Source organism: Petromyzon marinus, chromosome 56 (genome assembly GCF_048934315.1).
Source record: "Petromyzon marinus isolate PM22_M1 ecotype Great Lakes invasive population chromosome 56, UKy_Petmar_22M1.pri1.0, whole genome shotgun sequence".
Taxonomy (NCBI): domain Eukaryota; kingdom Metazoa; phylum Chordata; class Hyperoartia; order Petromyzontiformes; family Petromyzontidae; genus Petromyzon; species Petromyzon marinus.
In genome coordinates this window covers 3229095-3246480 of record NC_133722.1, presented here as the reverse complement: position 1 = coordinate 3246480, position 17386 = coordinate 3229095, and the positions used below count along the sequence as shown (strand labels likewise).

Sequence of the window (17386 nt, the reverse complement as noted above, 5' to 3'; positions counted from 1 at the left end):
AACAGCACTTGCCCCGGCAGTCTGCTAAGGCTACACGGGGGATCTTTGTCTGTGTGCTTCTGATCCCCCCTGGGATTCAGTGCCACTGGACTGTCAGCCAAACTAGGGCACGCTCCTGGTTCTCAGAGTTCTACCTGGCACACACACCACACGTGTGCCGTGACGCCCTTAATAGGTGCTTGCTAACAGCAGTGCCGGATCAAGCGAGGTGCGGGGCCTGCAGCATTAGTTGTTATGAAGGGGCCCTACATTATATAAAAAACCCGCAAATATTAAAACACGTATGTTTAACTTGCATAGTAAAGTAATTGTATTTTTTCATTTGCTATACAGCCAGATAATATGAAAAATCGCTAGCCTTAAACACCCAGACGTTCATAAACGTTGAAGGCGGTATAGTACTATAGTAATAGAGCTAAGTGCAGAATCACTAAACCGGAATTGATAGCTTCAAAGCATTCAGCGCGGGGCCCTTTAAAGTGCGGGGCCCGTAGCTACTACTACATATGTAGGTAGTATGTAGTACATAAGTAGTAGTAGCTACATATGTAGCTACGTCTACATGTAGTAGTAGCTACTACTATACATGTAGACGTAGCTACATATATAGTAGTAGCTACTACTACATGTATAGTAGTAGCTACTACTACATGTATAGTAGTAGCTACTACTACATGTATAGTAGTAGCTACTACTACATGTATAGTAGTAGCTACTACTACATGTATAGTAGTAGCTACTACTACATATGTAGCTACTATTACATATATGTAGTAGCTACTACTACATATACTATACGTCTACATACATGTAGTAGTAGCTACTACTACTACATATGTAGACGTAGCTACTACATATGACCGACCCCCGGTGAAGGCGTGGCTCTGCCACGCGCAGTCTGCGGTAGCTCTAACAACAGCGCTGTGTGGTTATAGCCCTCGGGGCACCCGGGGGGGCGGGGGGGGGCACCCCCCCAGTGGCAGCTGTCCCTATGTGGCACAAAGCTGTCATCGCGAAGGAGAAATATCTGCAGTGGTTTCACGGCAGCCTGCATGCTGCTGCTGCTGCTCCATTGAGGTTGAAGCAAATTTGGACAGTCGCACCGGCACCCCCAACTATCTCCCTCGTCTCCCTCCATCTCTCCCTCCATCTCTCCCCAACTATCTCCCCCAATCTCCCTCCATCTCTCCCTCCATCTCTCCCTCCATCTCTCCCCAACTATCTCCCTCTCGTCTCCCTCCATCTCTCCCTCCATCTCTCCCCAACTATCTCCCCCAATCTCCCTCCATCTCTCCCTCCATCTCTCCCCAACTATCTCCCTCTCGTCTCCCTCCATCTCTCCCTCCATCTCTCCCCAACTATCTCCCCCAATCTCCCTCCATCTCTCCCTCCATCTCTCCCTCCATCTCTCCCCAACTATCTCCCTCTCGTCTCCCTCCATCTCTCCCTCCATCTCTCCCCAACTATCTCCCCCAATCTCCCTCCATCTCTCCCTCCATCTCTCCCTCCATCTCTCCCCAACAATCTCCCCCAATCTCCCTCCATCTCTCCCTCCATCTCTCCCCAACTATCTCCCTCGTCTCCCTCCATCTCTCCCTCCATCTCTCCCCAACAATCTCCCCCAATCTCCCTCCATCTCTCCCTCCATCTCTCCCCAACTATCTCCCTCTCTTTCCCCCTATCTCTCCCTCCATCTCTCCCCAACAATCTCCCCCAATCTCCCTCCATCTCTCCCTCCATTTCTCCCCAACTATCTCCCTCTCGTCTCCCTCCATCTCTCCCTTTATCTCTCCCCCCAATCTCCCTCTTATCGCTCCAACCATCTCCATCCATCTCCCTCTTAGCTCATCCCACCTCTCTCTCCACCCGTCTCCCCCCAATCTCCCTCCAATTTCTTCCCCATCCCATCCCATCCCTCCGCCCGTTATTAAATTCTTTGCGTTACAATCGATGCGAAGAATCGCGACGTCGATCGTGAGAATCGTCCGTGCCGTGCCGCGCGACTCCCGGACTCGTGGTGGAAGTCCGCCCCCTGGTGGCCGTCTTCCTCCCCCACTCCCCCCCCCCCGCCCCCCCACTCCCCGCCCCCCACTCCCCCCCCCCACTCCTCCACCCCTCTGGTCCCCCCACTCCCCGCCCCCCACTCCCCTCTCCCCCTCGTCCCCCCCCCACTCCCCCACCCCCCTGGTCCCCCCACTCCCCGCCCCCCACCCCTCTGGTCCCCCCACTCCCCGCCCCCCCCGCCTCGTCTCCCCCCCCCACTCCCCCACCCCCCTGGTCCCCCCACTCCCCGCCCCCCCACTCCCCGCCCCCCACTCCCCGCCCCCCCTCTCGTCCCCACGCGCTTCACGATGACGAATATCGACCCTCATCGTCGTCACGACCGCCACCACCCTCGCCAAGAACATCACCGACATCATCACGATCGGTGTCGTCGCCCTGACCATCATCATTACCATCATCATTACCATCATTATTACCATCATCATTACCATCATCATTACCATCATCATTACCATCATCATTACCATCACCATTACCATCATCATTACCATCACCATTACCATCATCATTACCATCATTATTACCATCATCATTACCATCATCATTACCATCACCATTACCATCATCATTACCATCATCATTACCATCATCATCACCATCACCATTACCATCATCATTACCATCATCATTACCATCATCATCACCATCATCATTACCATCATCATTACCATCATCATTACCATCACCATTACCATCATCATTACCATCATCATTACCATCATCATTACCATCATCATCACCATCATCATTACCATCATCATTACCATCATCATTACCATCATCATTACCATCATCATTACCATCACCATTACCATCATCATTACCATCATCATTACCATCATCATCACCATCATCATCACCATCATCATTACCATCATCATTACCATCACCCCCCCCCCCCCCCTATCTCTCACTTCATCCCTTCCCATTTCACCTTCCATCTCTCCCCATCCCTACCCATCTCCCTCCCCATCTCTCCCCATCTCTCCCCATCTCTCCCCATCTCCCTCTCTCCCTCCTCATCTCCCTTTATCTCCCTCTCTCCCTCCCCATCTCCCTCCATCTCTCCCCACCCCCTCCATCTCCCCCAATCCCTCCCCCCACCGCCCCCACGCAGCCCCCCCCCCCGCACCTGTCTCCCCCCCCCCTCTCCTCCCCTCGTCCCCTGTGATGAACACGTGATGAACACGTGATCAACACGTGCTCTATAATTGTCCCTCTCATTAACGCCTCGCGCAAGTAATACCGCGCAGAGCCACGCGAGCCCATGGCTCACACGTGACCCCTCTTCTTCGGGCGAGGCCACCTCTTCGGGCGAGTCCACCTCTTCGGGCGAGTCCACCTCTTCGGGCGAGTCCACCTCTTCGGGCGAGTCCACCTCTTCGGGCGAGTCCACCTCTTCGGGCCTCTCTCCCACCGGTCCAGAGGAGTTTCTTCAACCCCGGGGAGGTCCCAAGAGATAGCGGGGAGAGGGGGACGGGGTAACCCACGCCTGGGCTCACCTATCCCGCCCGCAGGTGTGTCCACCCAGGTGTGAGTCCACCCAGGTGTGAGTCCACCCAGGTGTGAGTCCACCCAGGTGTGTGTCCACCCAGGTGTCCCACCCAGGTGTGTGTCCACCCAACCTGCCCCGCACCCAGGTATGCCCCATCCCCAGGCGTGTCATCCTCACCTGTCAAACGCCCAGGTGTGTTCACCCCCACCTGTACCACACCCAAGTGTGCCCCACACCCAGGTGAGTCGACCCCACCTGTACCACACCAAGGCGTGCCTCACACCCAGGTGTGTCCACCACACCTGTCGCTCACCCACTTGTACCACACCCACCTGTACCACACCCACCTGTACCACACCCAGGTGTGTCCACCACACCTGTCGCACACCAACCTGTACCACACCCACCTGTACCACACCCAGGTATGTCCCACACCCAGGCGCGTCCCACACCCACGCGTGCCTCACACCCAGGTGCGTCCGCCCCACCTGTACCATACCCAGGCGTGTCCCAGCCAGGTGTATCCCACACCCAGGTGTGTCCACCACACCTGTCACACACCCACCTGTACCACACCCACGCGCGCCTCGCACGCAGGTGTGTCCACCTCACCTGTCACACACACAGGCACGCCCTCACCCAGGGGTGTCTGCCTCGCCTGTCACACACCTGTACCACACCCACGCGCGCCCCACACCCAGGTGTGTCCACCTCACCTGTCACACACACAGGCACGCCCTCACCCAGGTGTGTCCGCCTCACCTGTCACACACCTGTACCACACCCACGCGCGCCTCACACGCAGGTGTGTCCGCCTCACCTGTCTGCTTGAGCCGGCGCTGGTGGTAGCGGCTGGTGTAGTGCACCTGGGCCTGCTGCGCGGAGCCCAGCTGCAGGTTGCACACCGAGCAGAGCTCGTATCGCGACGGGGGCCGCTGCACCTGCACGCAGCCTGGCACGGGCACACACGGCCAGTGAGGAAGGGCACTAGAGACCGGGTGGCTTACCACCATCATCATCGCCACCACGTGGAAATGTATATCTCAATAAGTGGCTTATAATCATCATCACGTCGGAATTTATATCTCAATCAGTGGACTATCATATATTATGCATATGTTGTACATATATAATCATACTATGCATATATTATCGTATTATGTTTTTTGTTTGCATTTTGACTGCAGGTGTTGTGGTTAATGCAGACATGAATCCTTGTTAAAAGGTTTCAGTTTTGTTGCCAGAAAAAAAAAGGGGAAAACCCTATTATTACATTTTGGTACTGGCAAAGGAGGTCTAATGATGGATTATCATCATCACGTGGCAATTGATATCTCAATAAGTGGATTATCATCATCATCACGTGGCAATTTATATCTCAATAAGTGGATTATCATCATCACGTGGCAATTTATATCTCAATAAGTGGATTATCATCATCACGTGGAAATTGATATATCAATGAGTGGATTATCATCATCATCATCACGTGGCAATTTATATCTCAATAAGTGGATTATCATCATCACGTGGCAATTTATATCTCAATAAGTGGATTATCATCATCACGTGGAAATTGATATATCAATGAGTGGATTATCATCATCATCACGTGGCAATTTATATCTCAATAAGTGGATTATCATCATCATCATCACGTGGAAATTGATATATCAATGAGTGGATTATCATCATCATCATCATCACGTGGCAATTTATATCTCAATAAGTGGATTATCATCATCACGTGGCAATTTATATCTCAATAAGTGGATTATCATCATCACGTGGAAATTGATATATCAATGAGTGGATTATCATCATCATCATCACGTGGCAATTGATATCTCAATAAGTGGATTATCATCATCACGTGGCAATTTATATCTCAATAAGTGGATTATCATCATCACGTGGAAATTGATATATCAATGAGTGGATTATCATCATCACGTGGCAATTTATATCTCAATAAGTGGATTATCATCATCATCATCATCACGTGGAAATTGATATATCAATGAGTGGATTATCATCATCATCATCATCATCACGTGGCAATTTATATCTCAATAAGTGGATTATCATCATCACGTGGCAATTTATATCTCAATAAGTAGATTATCATCATCACGTGGAAATTGATATATCAATGAGTGGATTATCATCATCATCACGTGGCAATTTATATCTCAATAAGTGGATTATCATCATCATCACGTGGAAATTGATATATCAATGAGTGGATTATCATCATCATCATCACGTGGCAATTTATATCTCAATAAGTGGATTATCATCATCATCACGTGGAAATTGAAATATCAATGAGTGGATTATCATCATCATCACGTGGCAATTTATATCTCAATAAGTGGATTATCATCATCACGTGGCAATTTATATCTGAATAAGTGGATTATCATCATCACGTGGAAATTGATATATCAATGAGTGGATTATCATCATCACGTGGCAATTTATATCTCAATAAGTGGATTATCATCATCATCACGTGGAAATTGAAATATCAATGAGTGGATTATCATCATCATCACGTGGCAATTTATATCTCAATAAGTGGATTATCATCATCACGTGGCAATTTATATCTGAATAAGTGGATTATCATCATCACGTGGAAATTGATATATCAATGAGTGGATTATCATCATCACGTGGCAATTTATATCTCAATAAGTGGATTATCATCATCATCACGTGGAAATTGAAATATCAATGAGTGGATTATCATCATCATCACGTGGCAATTTATATCTCAATAAGTGGATTATCATCATCACGTGGCAATTTATATCTGAATAAGTGGATTATCATCATCACGTGGAAATTGATATATCAATGAGTGGATTATCATCATCACGTGGCAATTTATATCTCAATAAGTGGATTATCATCATCACGTGGAAATTGATATATCAATGAGTGGATTATCATCATCATCACGTGGCAATTTATATCTCAATAAGTGGATTATCATCATCACGTGGAAATTGATATATCAATGAGTGGATTATCATCATCATCACGTGGCAATTTATATCTCAATAAGTGGATTATCATCATCACGTGGAAATTGATATATCAATGAGTGGATTATCATCATCATCACGTGGCAATTTATATCTCAATAAGTGGATTATCATCATCACGTGGAAATTGATATATCAATGAGTGGATTATCATCATCATCACGTGGCAATTGATATCTCAATAAGTGGATTATCATCATCATCATCACAGAGTGGCAGAGGCTTCTCCACCACTCTGGATAAGCCGTGGCCTAGTCTAGATGGTCTTGGGACTAGTGAAGCTATAAACAATTTTTATTTTATTTCACCGGGTAAGGTTCCAATGAGCAGCTGCGTAGCTCTCTTTGTTCAGAAGCGACCTGCTTAGCACAAATGATAGCAGCTCTGGGCTCATCATCATCATCATCACGTGGACGTTTATAGCAGCAGGCCAAATCACTAAAAGTGGAGGGAAAGACTGGAGAACCCGGGGAAAAATCCACGCGATCGAACCCACAACCTCTTGCAGCACCCAGAGACCCATAGACTCACACAGAACACACCCATAGATTCACATAGAGACCCATAGACTCACAGAGATCCCCATAGACTCACACAGCAGACACCCATAGACTCACACAGCAGATACCCATAGACTCACACAGCAGATACCCATGAACTCACACAGAGACCCAGAGATTCACGCAGAGACCCATAGACTCACACATAAGACACCCATAGATGCTCACAGAGACCCATAGACTCACACAGCAGAGACCCATACACTCACACAGCAGATACCCATAGACTCACGCAGAAACCTATAGATTCACGCAGAGACCAATAGACTAACACAGAAACTCATAGACTAAGACAGCAGAGACCCATAGACTCACACAGCAAAGACCCATAGACCCACGCAGATACTCATAGAGTCATACAGAGACCCATAGACTAAGACAGCGGAGACCCATAGACTTACACAGAGACCCATAGACTCACACATATATCCATAGACTCACACAGAGACCCATAGACTCACAAAGATATCCATGGACTAACATAGTAGAGACCCAGACTCACAGAGACCCACAGACTCAGACAGAGACCCATAGACTCAGACAGCAGAGACCCATAGACTCACACAAAGACCCATAGACTCACACAGATAAACCATAGACTCACACAGCAGAGACCCATAGACTCGCATAGAGACCCGTAGACTCACACGGAGAATAATAAACTCGCGCGGAGACGCGGAGACTCACGCAGAGTTCCACAGACTCACACAGAGACCCACAGACTCACACAGATATCCATGGACTCACACAGTAGAGACCCAGAGTCACAGAGACCCACAGACTCACACAGACACCCATAGACTCACACAGATATCCATAGACTCACACAGTAGAGACCCAGAGTCACAGAGACCCACAGACTCACACAGACACCCACAGACACACACAGATATCCATGGACTCACACAGTAGAGACCCAGAGTCACAGAGACACACAGACTCACACAGAGACGCACAGACTCGCACAGATATCCATGGACTCACACAGTAGAGACCCAGAGTCACAGAGACCCACAGACTCACACAGAGACCCACAGACTCACACAGATATCCATGGACTCACACAGTAGAGACCCAGAGTCACAGAGACCCACAGACTCACGCACAGACCCACAGACTCACACAGATATCCATGGACTCACACAGTAGAGACCCAGAGTCACAGAGACACACAGACTCACACAGAGACCCACAGACTCACACAGATATCCATGGACTCACACAGTAGAGACCCAGAGTCACAGAGACACACAGACTCACACAGAGACCCACAGACTCGCAAAGAAATCCATGGACTCACACAGTAGAGACCCAGAGTCACAGAGACCCACAGACTCACACATATATCCATGGACTCACACAGTAGAGACCCAGAGTCACAGAGACCCACAGACTCACACAGAGACCCACAGACTCACACAGAAACCTACAGACTCACACAGAGACCCACAGACTCACACAGATATCTATGGACTCACACAGTAGAGACTCAGAGTAACAGAGACCCACAGACTCACACAGAGACCCACAGACTCACACAGATATCCATGGACTCACACAGTAAAGACCCAGAGTCACAGAGACCCACAGACTCACACAGACACCCACAGACTCACACAGAGACCCACAGACTCACACAGATATCCATGGACTCACACAGTAGAGACCCAGAGTCACAGAGACCCACAGACTCACACAGAGACCCACAGACTCACACAGATATCCATGGACTCACACAGTAGAGACCCAGAGTCACAGAGACCCACAGATCACACAGACACCCACAGACTCACACAGAGACCCACAGACTCACACAGATATCCATGGACTCACACAGTAGAGACCCAGAGTCACAGAGACCCACAGACTCACACAGAGACCCACAGACTCACACAGATATCCATGGACTCGCACAGTAGAGACCCAGAGTCACAGAGACACACAGACTCACACAGAGACCCACAGACTCGCACAGATATCCATGGACTCACACAGTAGAGACCCAGAGTCACAGAGACCCACAGACTCACACAGACACCCACAGACTCACACAGATATCCATGGACTCACACAGTAGAGACCCAGAGTCACAGAGACCCACAGACTCACACAGAGACCCACAGACTCACACAGATATCCATGGACTCACACAGTAGAGACTCAGAGTAACAGAGACCCACAGACTCAAACAGAGACCCACAGACTCACACAGATATCCATGGACTCACACAGTAGAGACCCAGAGTCACAGAGACCCACAGACTCACACAGACACCCACAGACTCACACAGAGACCCACAGACTCACACAGATATCCATGGACTCACACAGTAGAGACCCAGAGTCACAGAGACCCACAGACTCACACAGAGACCCACAGAATCACACAGATATCCATGGACTCACACAGTAGAGACCCAGAGTCACAGAGACCCACAGACTCACACAGAGACCCACAGACTCACACAGATATCCATGGACTCACACAGTAGAGACCCAGAGTCACAGAGACCCACAGACTCACACAGAGACCCACAGACTCACACAGATATCCATGGACTCACACAGTAGAGACCCAGAGTCACAGAGACCCACAGACTCACACAGAGACCCACAGACTCACGCACAGACCCACAGACTCACACAGATATCCATGGACTCACACAGTAGAGACCCAGAGTCACAGCGACCCACAGACTCACACAGAGACCCACAGACTCACGCACAGACCCACAGACTCACACAGATATCCATGGACTCACACAGTAGAGACCCAGAGTCACAGAGACCCACAGACTCACACAGAGACCCACAGACTCACGCACAGACCCACAGACTCACACAGATATCCATGGACTCACACAGTAGAGACCCAGAGTCACAGAGACCCACAGACTCACACAGAGACTCACAGACTCACACAGATATCCATGGACTCACACAGTAGAGACCCAGAGTCACAGAGACCCACAGACTCACACAGAGACCCACAGACTCACACAGAGACCCACAGACTCACACAGATATCCATGGACTCACACAGTAGAGACCCAGAGTCACAGAGACCCACAGACTCACACAGAGACCCACAGACTCACGCACAGACCCACAGACTCACACATATATCCATGGACTCACACAGTAGAGACCCAGAGTCACAACGACCCACAGACTCACACAGAGACCCACAGACTCACGCACAGACCCACAGACTCAAACAGATATCCATGGACTCACACAGTAGAGACCCAGAGTCACAGAGACCCACAGACTCACACAGAGACCCACAGACTCACGCACAGACCCACAGACTCACACAGATATCCATGGACTCACACAGTAGAGACCCAGAGTCACAGAGACCCACAGACTCACACAGAGACCCACAGACTCACGCACAGACCCACAGACTCACACAGATATCTATGGACTCACACAGTAGAGACCCAGAGTCACAGAGACCCACAGACTCACACAGAGACCCACAGACTCACGCACAGACCCACAGACTCACACAGATATCCATGGACTCACACAGTAGAGACCCAGAGTCACAGAGACCCACAGACTCACACAGAGACCCACAGACTCACGCACAGACCCACAGACTCACACAGATATCCATGGACTCACACAGTAGAGACCCAGAGTCACAGAGACCGACAGACTCACACAGAGACCCACAGACTCACGCACAGACCCACAGACTCACACAGATATCCATGGACTCACACAGTAGAGACCCAGAGTCACAGAGACCCACAGACTCACACAGATATCCATGGACTCACACAGTAGAGACCCAGAGTCACAGAGACCCACAGACTCACACAGAGACCCACAGACTCACACAGATATCCATGGACTCACACAGTAGAGACCCAGAGTCACAGAGACCCACAGACTCACACAGAGACCCACAGACTCACGCACAGACCCACAGACTCACACAGATATCCATGGACTCACACAGTAGAGACCCAGAGTCACAGCGACCCACAGACTTACACAGAGATCCACAGACTCACGCACAGACCCACAGACTCACACAGATATCCATGGACTCACACAGTAGAGACCCAGAGTCACAGAGACCCACAGACTCACACAGAGACCCACAGACTCACGCACAGACCCACAGACTCACACAGATATCCATGGACTCACACAGTAGAGACCCAGAGTCACAGAGACCCACAGACTCACACAGAGACCCACAGACTCACGCACAGACCCACAGACTCACACAGATATCCATGGACTCACACAGTAGAGACCCAGAGTCACAGAGACCCACAGACTCACACAGAGACCCACAGACTCACACAGATATCCATGGACTCACACAGTAGAGACCCAGAGTCACAGAGACCCACAGACTCACACAGAGACCCACAGATTCGCACAGATATCCATGGACTCACACAGTAGAGACCCAGAGTCACAGAGACCCACAGACTCACACAGAGACCCACAGACTCACGCACAGACCCACAGACTCACACAGATATCCATGGACTCACACAGTAGAGACCCAGAGTCACAGAGACCCACAGACTCACACAGAGACCCACAGACTCACGCACAGACCCACAGACTCACACAGATATCCATGGACTCACACAGTAGAGACCCAGAGTCACAGAGACCCACAGACTGACACAGAGACCCACAGACTCACGCACAGACCCACAGACTCACACAGAGACCCACAGACTCACACAGATATCCATGGACTCACACAGTAGAGACCCAGAGTCACAGAGACCCACAGACTCACACAGAGACCCACAGACTCACACAGATATCCATGGACTCACACAGTAGAGACCCAGAGTCACAGAGACCCACAGACTCACACAGAGACCCACAGACTCACGCACATACCCACAGGCTCCCAGATAAACACACGTTCAGCAGTGGGTAGACCGTGCGCGACTGAACTCACCGACGCCCTCGTCCTCCTCCTCGCCCCCCTGCGGTGGCTGCCGCTCCGGGAGGTCGGGCGGGAGGTTGTAGGGCGCGGGGTTGTAGGGCGCGGGGTTGTAGGGCGCGGGGTTGAAGGGCGCGGGGTTGAAGGGCGCGGGGCCGAAGGTGAGGAAGGGCTGAGGGCCCGCGCCGGGGTTCGCGAAGTCCCAGGCGAGCGCTGGGAACGGCTCCAGGCCCAGGTTCAATCTCACGTCTGGGAGCAGGTGGAGGGGAGGTGGGGGGGGAGGTGGGGGGGGAGGTGGGGGGGGGAGGTGGAGGGGTAGATGGGGGGGGGAGGTTGGGGGGGGAGGTGGGGGGTGGAGGGGAGGTTGGGGGGGGAGGTGGGGGGGGAGGGGAGGTTGGGGAGGGGGGAAAGGTGGGGGGGAAGGTGGAGGGGAGGTTGGGGAGGGGGGGAGGTGGGGGGGTAGATGGGGGGGAAGGTGGAGGGGGGGGGGGAGGGAGATGGGGGGAGCGGAGATGGGGGGGAAGGTGGGGGTGGAAGGTGGGGGGAAGGTGGAGGGGGGGAAGGTGGGGGGAAGGTGGAGGGGGTAGAAGGGGGGGAAGGTGGAGGTGGGGGGGGGAAGGTGGGGGGATAGATGGGGGGGAAGGTGGGGGGAAGGTGGGGGGAAGGTGGAAGGGGGGTAGATGGGGGGGAAGGTGGTGTGGATGGTGGTGGGGTTTAAGATGGAGGGGGGGGGGGGGCAGAGGTGGCAGCGGTGCTCAGCGCAGTGCAGCCACTCCGCGTTGCGCAACACGCGGCACGGGCAGCCTGGGTTCGATTCCCCTCCTCGGCTGCCCCCTCGGGCGCAGCTGCTTTGCTCTCCAAGCTGCACTGCAGGGCGAGCGTCCTTACTCTCCCCCTGCTCCTCCGAGTCGTGCGATTGTCCCTCCTCCCACAGCTAAACCCACGCGCGCAACGCCGTCGGAGTTGGCCAACTCGTCCAAATGGGCCGGGAGCCTCTTGCAAATCAAGAGGCTCTTGGGTCTCGGTGATGTTTGACGCGGGGGTCCTGGGTCTGGGTGTCTCTCTCTCTCTCTGGGGGTTCACAACGGCCGAGTCAGAGACAACTGAGCCCGAAGGGAAATTCCGACTGGCGACCAAAAAATATCATCATACACATCGGTTGCTGCAATGGTAATCGCTCTCTGTCTCTCTCTTTGCCTATCTCTCTCTCTCTCCCTACCTCTCTCTCTGTCTCTGCTTCCTCGGCAAAACTTTCAGGAAGCGTCAAGTTAGGGTCGGGGCCGTTTCAAACTGACCTCACCGCTTTCCTCAAAGCGTCCCAACAAATTTGCCGCAACAGCGACAGGCTGGGTTTCTGCAACTCAGGAATGCCACCGCCTGAAAGCGTTCGTGCGCAAGGCGAAGAAGGAGCTTACTTCTGCCCAGAAGTGACCCAGCCCCCCGCAAACTACTGTTAACACTACCACCACCACCACACAACTACATCATGGCTTCAGCTATTAAGGATTGCTCGTCTGAACTGTAACAGCGCTCGCAGTGACAAGAGGTGGGACCCTATCTGCCGCTTTGTCAGGGAACACGAAGCTGATGTGACTCTCAGCCATGCCAAGGACAAACTCGCCGGCGTGGCGATTGTGCTCAGTTCGCGGTTTGCACCGGAGAACGTCTCCTTCAAAGAAATCGCCAAAAGGTCACTTGATTTCTGTCGAATTCGTCCTGAGTAAACCCTGCCCCGGGTGCTATAACGAGCAAGGCCCCCCCTCCCCCCCCCGAGAGGAAGCTCTTCTTCGGCACGCTGCGGGAACGCGCTCACGACAGACGACTCGGACGACGTTGCTCACCGTCGTGGGGGGGGGGGGGAGGCGGGGGGGGGAGACTTTAACTGCACCCTCGACCCGGCTCTCGACCGAACGTCGCCCTGAATCCGCACGGTCGCTAGCCGACCACGTGCGGAGACTGGATCTGCGTGACGTGTGGCGGCCGCAGCATCCAGCCCAGCGGCAGTACTCCTGGTACCGCTGCGGCCCTCAAGGCAGGAGGAGCCTTGCCAGGCTCGACCGACTGCGCGTCAACGCCGGCGGCGTTAACCCGCTCGGGGACAGTAAAATCGCACCCTCCGGTTTTTTTCCCGATCACCACCTGGTCTCCGTGCTGCTGCGAAATTCCCAGCACAGCGCCTACTGGAGACTCAACGTGCAGCTGCTTGATGACACCGACTTCAGAGAAACCTTCAAAAGCCTTTTGGGCTCAGTGGCTGCCTGCCAAAGGAAGCTTCAGCTCCCACCAGCTATGGTGGGAATAACACAAAGGCGCATGTCAGGGTTCTCTGTCAGCAGTTCACGAGCCAGCACGCCCGCCGCCAAGAACGAGGCGGCGCGCCAACCGCAGAACGAGCTGCTGGTGCTAGAGGCGGAGCTGAGCTCACCCCACGGCACACGGCAGGGTGAGACGCTACTGCAGAAGCAGCGGCTTTTCAGGCCCATCACGGAAGAGCAGGCACATCGTGCTTTTGTGTGCAAAGAGATGCAGAACCTGTCGCAGATGGACTCTCCCTCTGAGTTTTTCTTCCGCTGAAACAAAGCACCGGCCAACACCACAACAAATTTCAGTTTGCGAATCCCAGATGGACAAACAGCCACATCCGAGAGCGAGATCGCCAAGACCGCCGGGGATTTCTACTCGCAACTTTTCGCCGCCGAAACCGTACACGACGGGGCTGTCCGGGAGCTACTGGACGGGGGGCCCTACCTTAGGGGCCCCCGAGCGGGATCGTCTGGACAGCCCCGTCACCCTGCAGCAGGAGCTCCACACCGCCGTGAAAGAGCTCGCAGCTGGTAAAGCCCCGGGGATTGACAGCCTGCCGGTTGAGTTTCATGCGGCCTTCTGGGATGAGCTTGGCCCTCCACTACTCGAATTGTTGACGGAGAGGCCTGCAGAAGGGTGAACTCCCACAGAGCTGCAGGAGAGCCGTGGTCTCTCTGCTACCCAAGAAGGGAGACCTGCGCCTCCTCGTGAACTGGCGACCCGCGTCCCTCTTTGTGCGCCGACTACAAAATCTTCTCCAAGGTGCTGGAAAACCGTCTCAAGACGGTGCTGGGTCAGCTGATCCTGCCAGAACAGTCGTATTGCATCCCCGGACGGTGCATATACGACAACATCGGTACGGTCAGAGACGTGATCTCCCTTGCAGAAGCGCACAACGTGGACTTGGGCCTCCTCTTCTTGGATCACGAGAAGGCCTTTGACAGGGTGAGCCACGAGAATCTGGACAAACTCCTAACGTCGCTCGGCTTCAGCCCGGCCTTCATCTCGCACGTGAGGCTCCTGTACACGTGGGCACATCCAGCCTCACGAAGATAAACCAGCGGCTCGGCGCCCCTTTCCCTGTGACAAGGGAGGTCAGACAGGGATGCCCCCTCTCGGGGCTGCTGTACACCCTGTCCATTGAGCCACTGCTACGCCACCTGAGACGAAATCTGTCTGGCCTCAAAGTCCCGGGACCTGAGAACGCGGTCATCAAGCTCTCGGCTTACGCAGACGACGAGATGCGTCGTCCTCAACGACGCGTCACGTGACGCCTCCGTGCTCTGCCAGGCGGTTGCAGCGTACGAGAGGGCCTCCTCCGCCAGGGTCAACTGGGCCAAGTGCGAGGCCCCCTGCGTGTTTGAGGTCACAAGGCGGCGTTCGCTCTGTGCTCCTCCCAGGAGGAGTCGTTTGGCGGGACGACGGAGTCAAGCACCTGGGGGTTTACCTGGGGAAACCACGTGATGTCGCTCTGAACAACCGGACCCAGCTGGCCGACACAATCGAGGCTTAATGACTGACATGGGCGCCACGCCTCGCTCCGCAGATGTCATTCAGGGGCCGCGTGCTCGTCGCTAACACCCTGGTAGCATCCGTGCTGTTGCACAAGACCAAGGCCCTCCAGCCTCCTGCTTGGCTACTCACCAGAATCAACCGCTCACTCGCGCACTTCGTCTGGCACGGGAAGCACCGGCTCAGGCCGGGCATTCTCTGCCTGCCGGTGGCCGAGGGCGGCCAGGGTCTGGTGGACGTCGCCGCCAGGGTCACGAGTTTCAGGCTCGTGGCCGTCAGGCGGCCGCTGTACGACCGGGAGGAGCTACCCTGGAAGTCGCCGGCCCTCGCCCTGCTGAGGAATGCGGGGGGGTGCCTGGGGTACGGACAGGAGCTCTTCCTGACGGACCCGAGCCTGGTCGACTACACGAGGCTGCCAGGTTATCACCAGAGCCTCTTGGACGCGTGGCGGAGCTTCGAGTGGAGTGGAACGCGCGCGCCCTACGACCTCGCGCAGTTCCTGAACGAGCCCCTCGTTCTGCAACGGCCTTTTCCGGGTAATCAGAGGAGAGAGGACCCTGGCTCAACGCCTCACATCGGCAGGGCTGCGGACAGTCTTCCACCTCGTGCAGGCCCCCACCAGCCCGAGTGGAAGACCGCAGCTGAGATCGCCAGCACCGCAGGGCTCCGCTCCACGCTCGCTGGGGGAGAAGCTGCTGCGGGACGTCGCTCCGCGCCATGAAGGAGCTGCGCCTGAAGCTGGAGGCGCCGGGGGATGGTGGCGGCCCTCCATCCCCCCCTCCCCTCCTCTTCCTCCTCTTTCCCGGAGTTGTGCTTCTGCTGCACGCAGCCCCCTGGCCACAGCGACTCCGGCAAGCTACTGAAGCTCCGAGGCTGCAGGAACGTGGCCCTGAAGAGTGCCCCAAACACAGCGCTCTACACGTGCTGTGTCAAGGCGCTGCATTCCCGGGACCTGGCCGACCTACCGGACACAAAACAGAGAGACCATTTCTCTCCCCTCATTGCGGCCGCCCCTCAGTGGAAACAAATGTACAAGGTCTCCCGTATTCTTGGTTCTTTCGGTAAAGTCACGTAGAAGGGAAACAATTAAAAATATATAAATATAAAACAATAAAATTCTCACGACGTTTCGACTGCAACACAAGCAATCATCATCAGGTGTGAAAACCACAACAATATATTTTTTAAATATATTTTATGAATCCCTGCAGTCACGAAAGCTTTAAATAAAAATTTTAGCCTCCCGTAGCCAAACGCTGCGGTGACCTCCAGTGGAGGTTGGCACACTGCACGTTGCCATCAGCCGAATCTCGCCAGGGGTAACAGACTTGGTGCATTTCCTGCGGTGCCAGGGAGGATCTGCCCCACCAGTACTCACGCTACCAGCGGCTCAAACCAATGTTCCGCCTTTTGGGGGGCATCTTCAGGAAACTGGGGGTGCCATTCTACAACAGCAGCTTCGTAT

The 17386-nt window shown here is 53.4% G+C and overlaps 1 protein-coding gene across 1 annotated transcript in view; it reads right to left on the bottom strand.

Annotated features, from left to right (window-relative positions):
* The window catches only part of LOC116954691 (zinc finger protein 385D-like), a 180799-nt gene that overhangs the window by 134703 nt on the left and 28710 nt on the right, over positions 1-17386 (bottom strand). The window contains exons 2-3 of the mRNA XM_032975389.2: positions 12121-12354; positions 4380-4511 (exon numbers count right to left, since the gene is read on the bottom strand). Of these exons, the coding sequence (XP_032831280.2) occupies positions 4380-4511; positions 12121-12354 (366 nt within the window). The remainder of the gene's footprint in view (positions 1-4379; positions 4512-12120; positions 12355-17386) is intronic.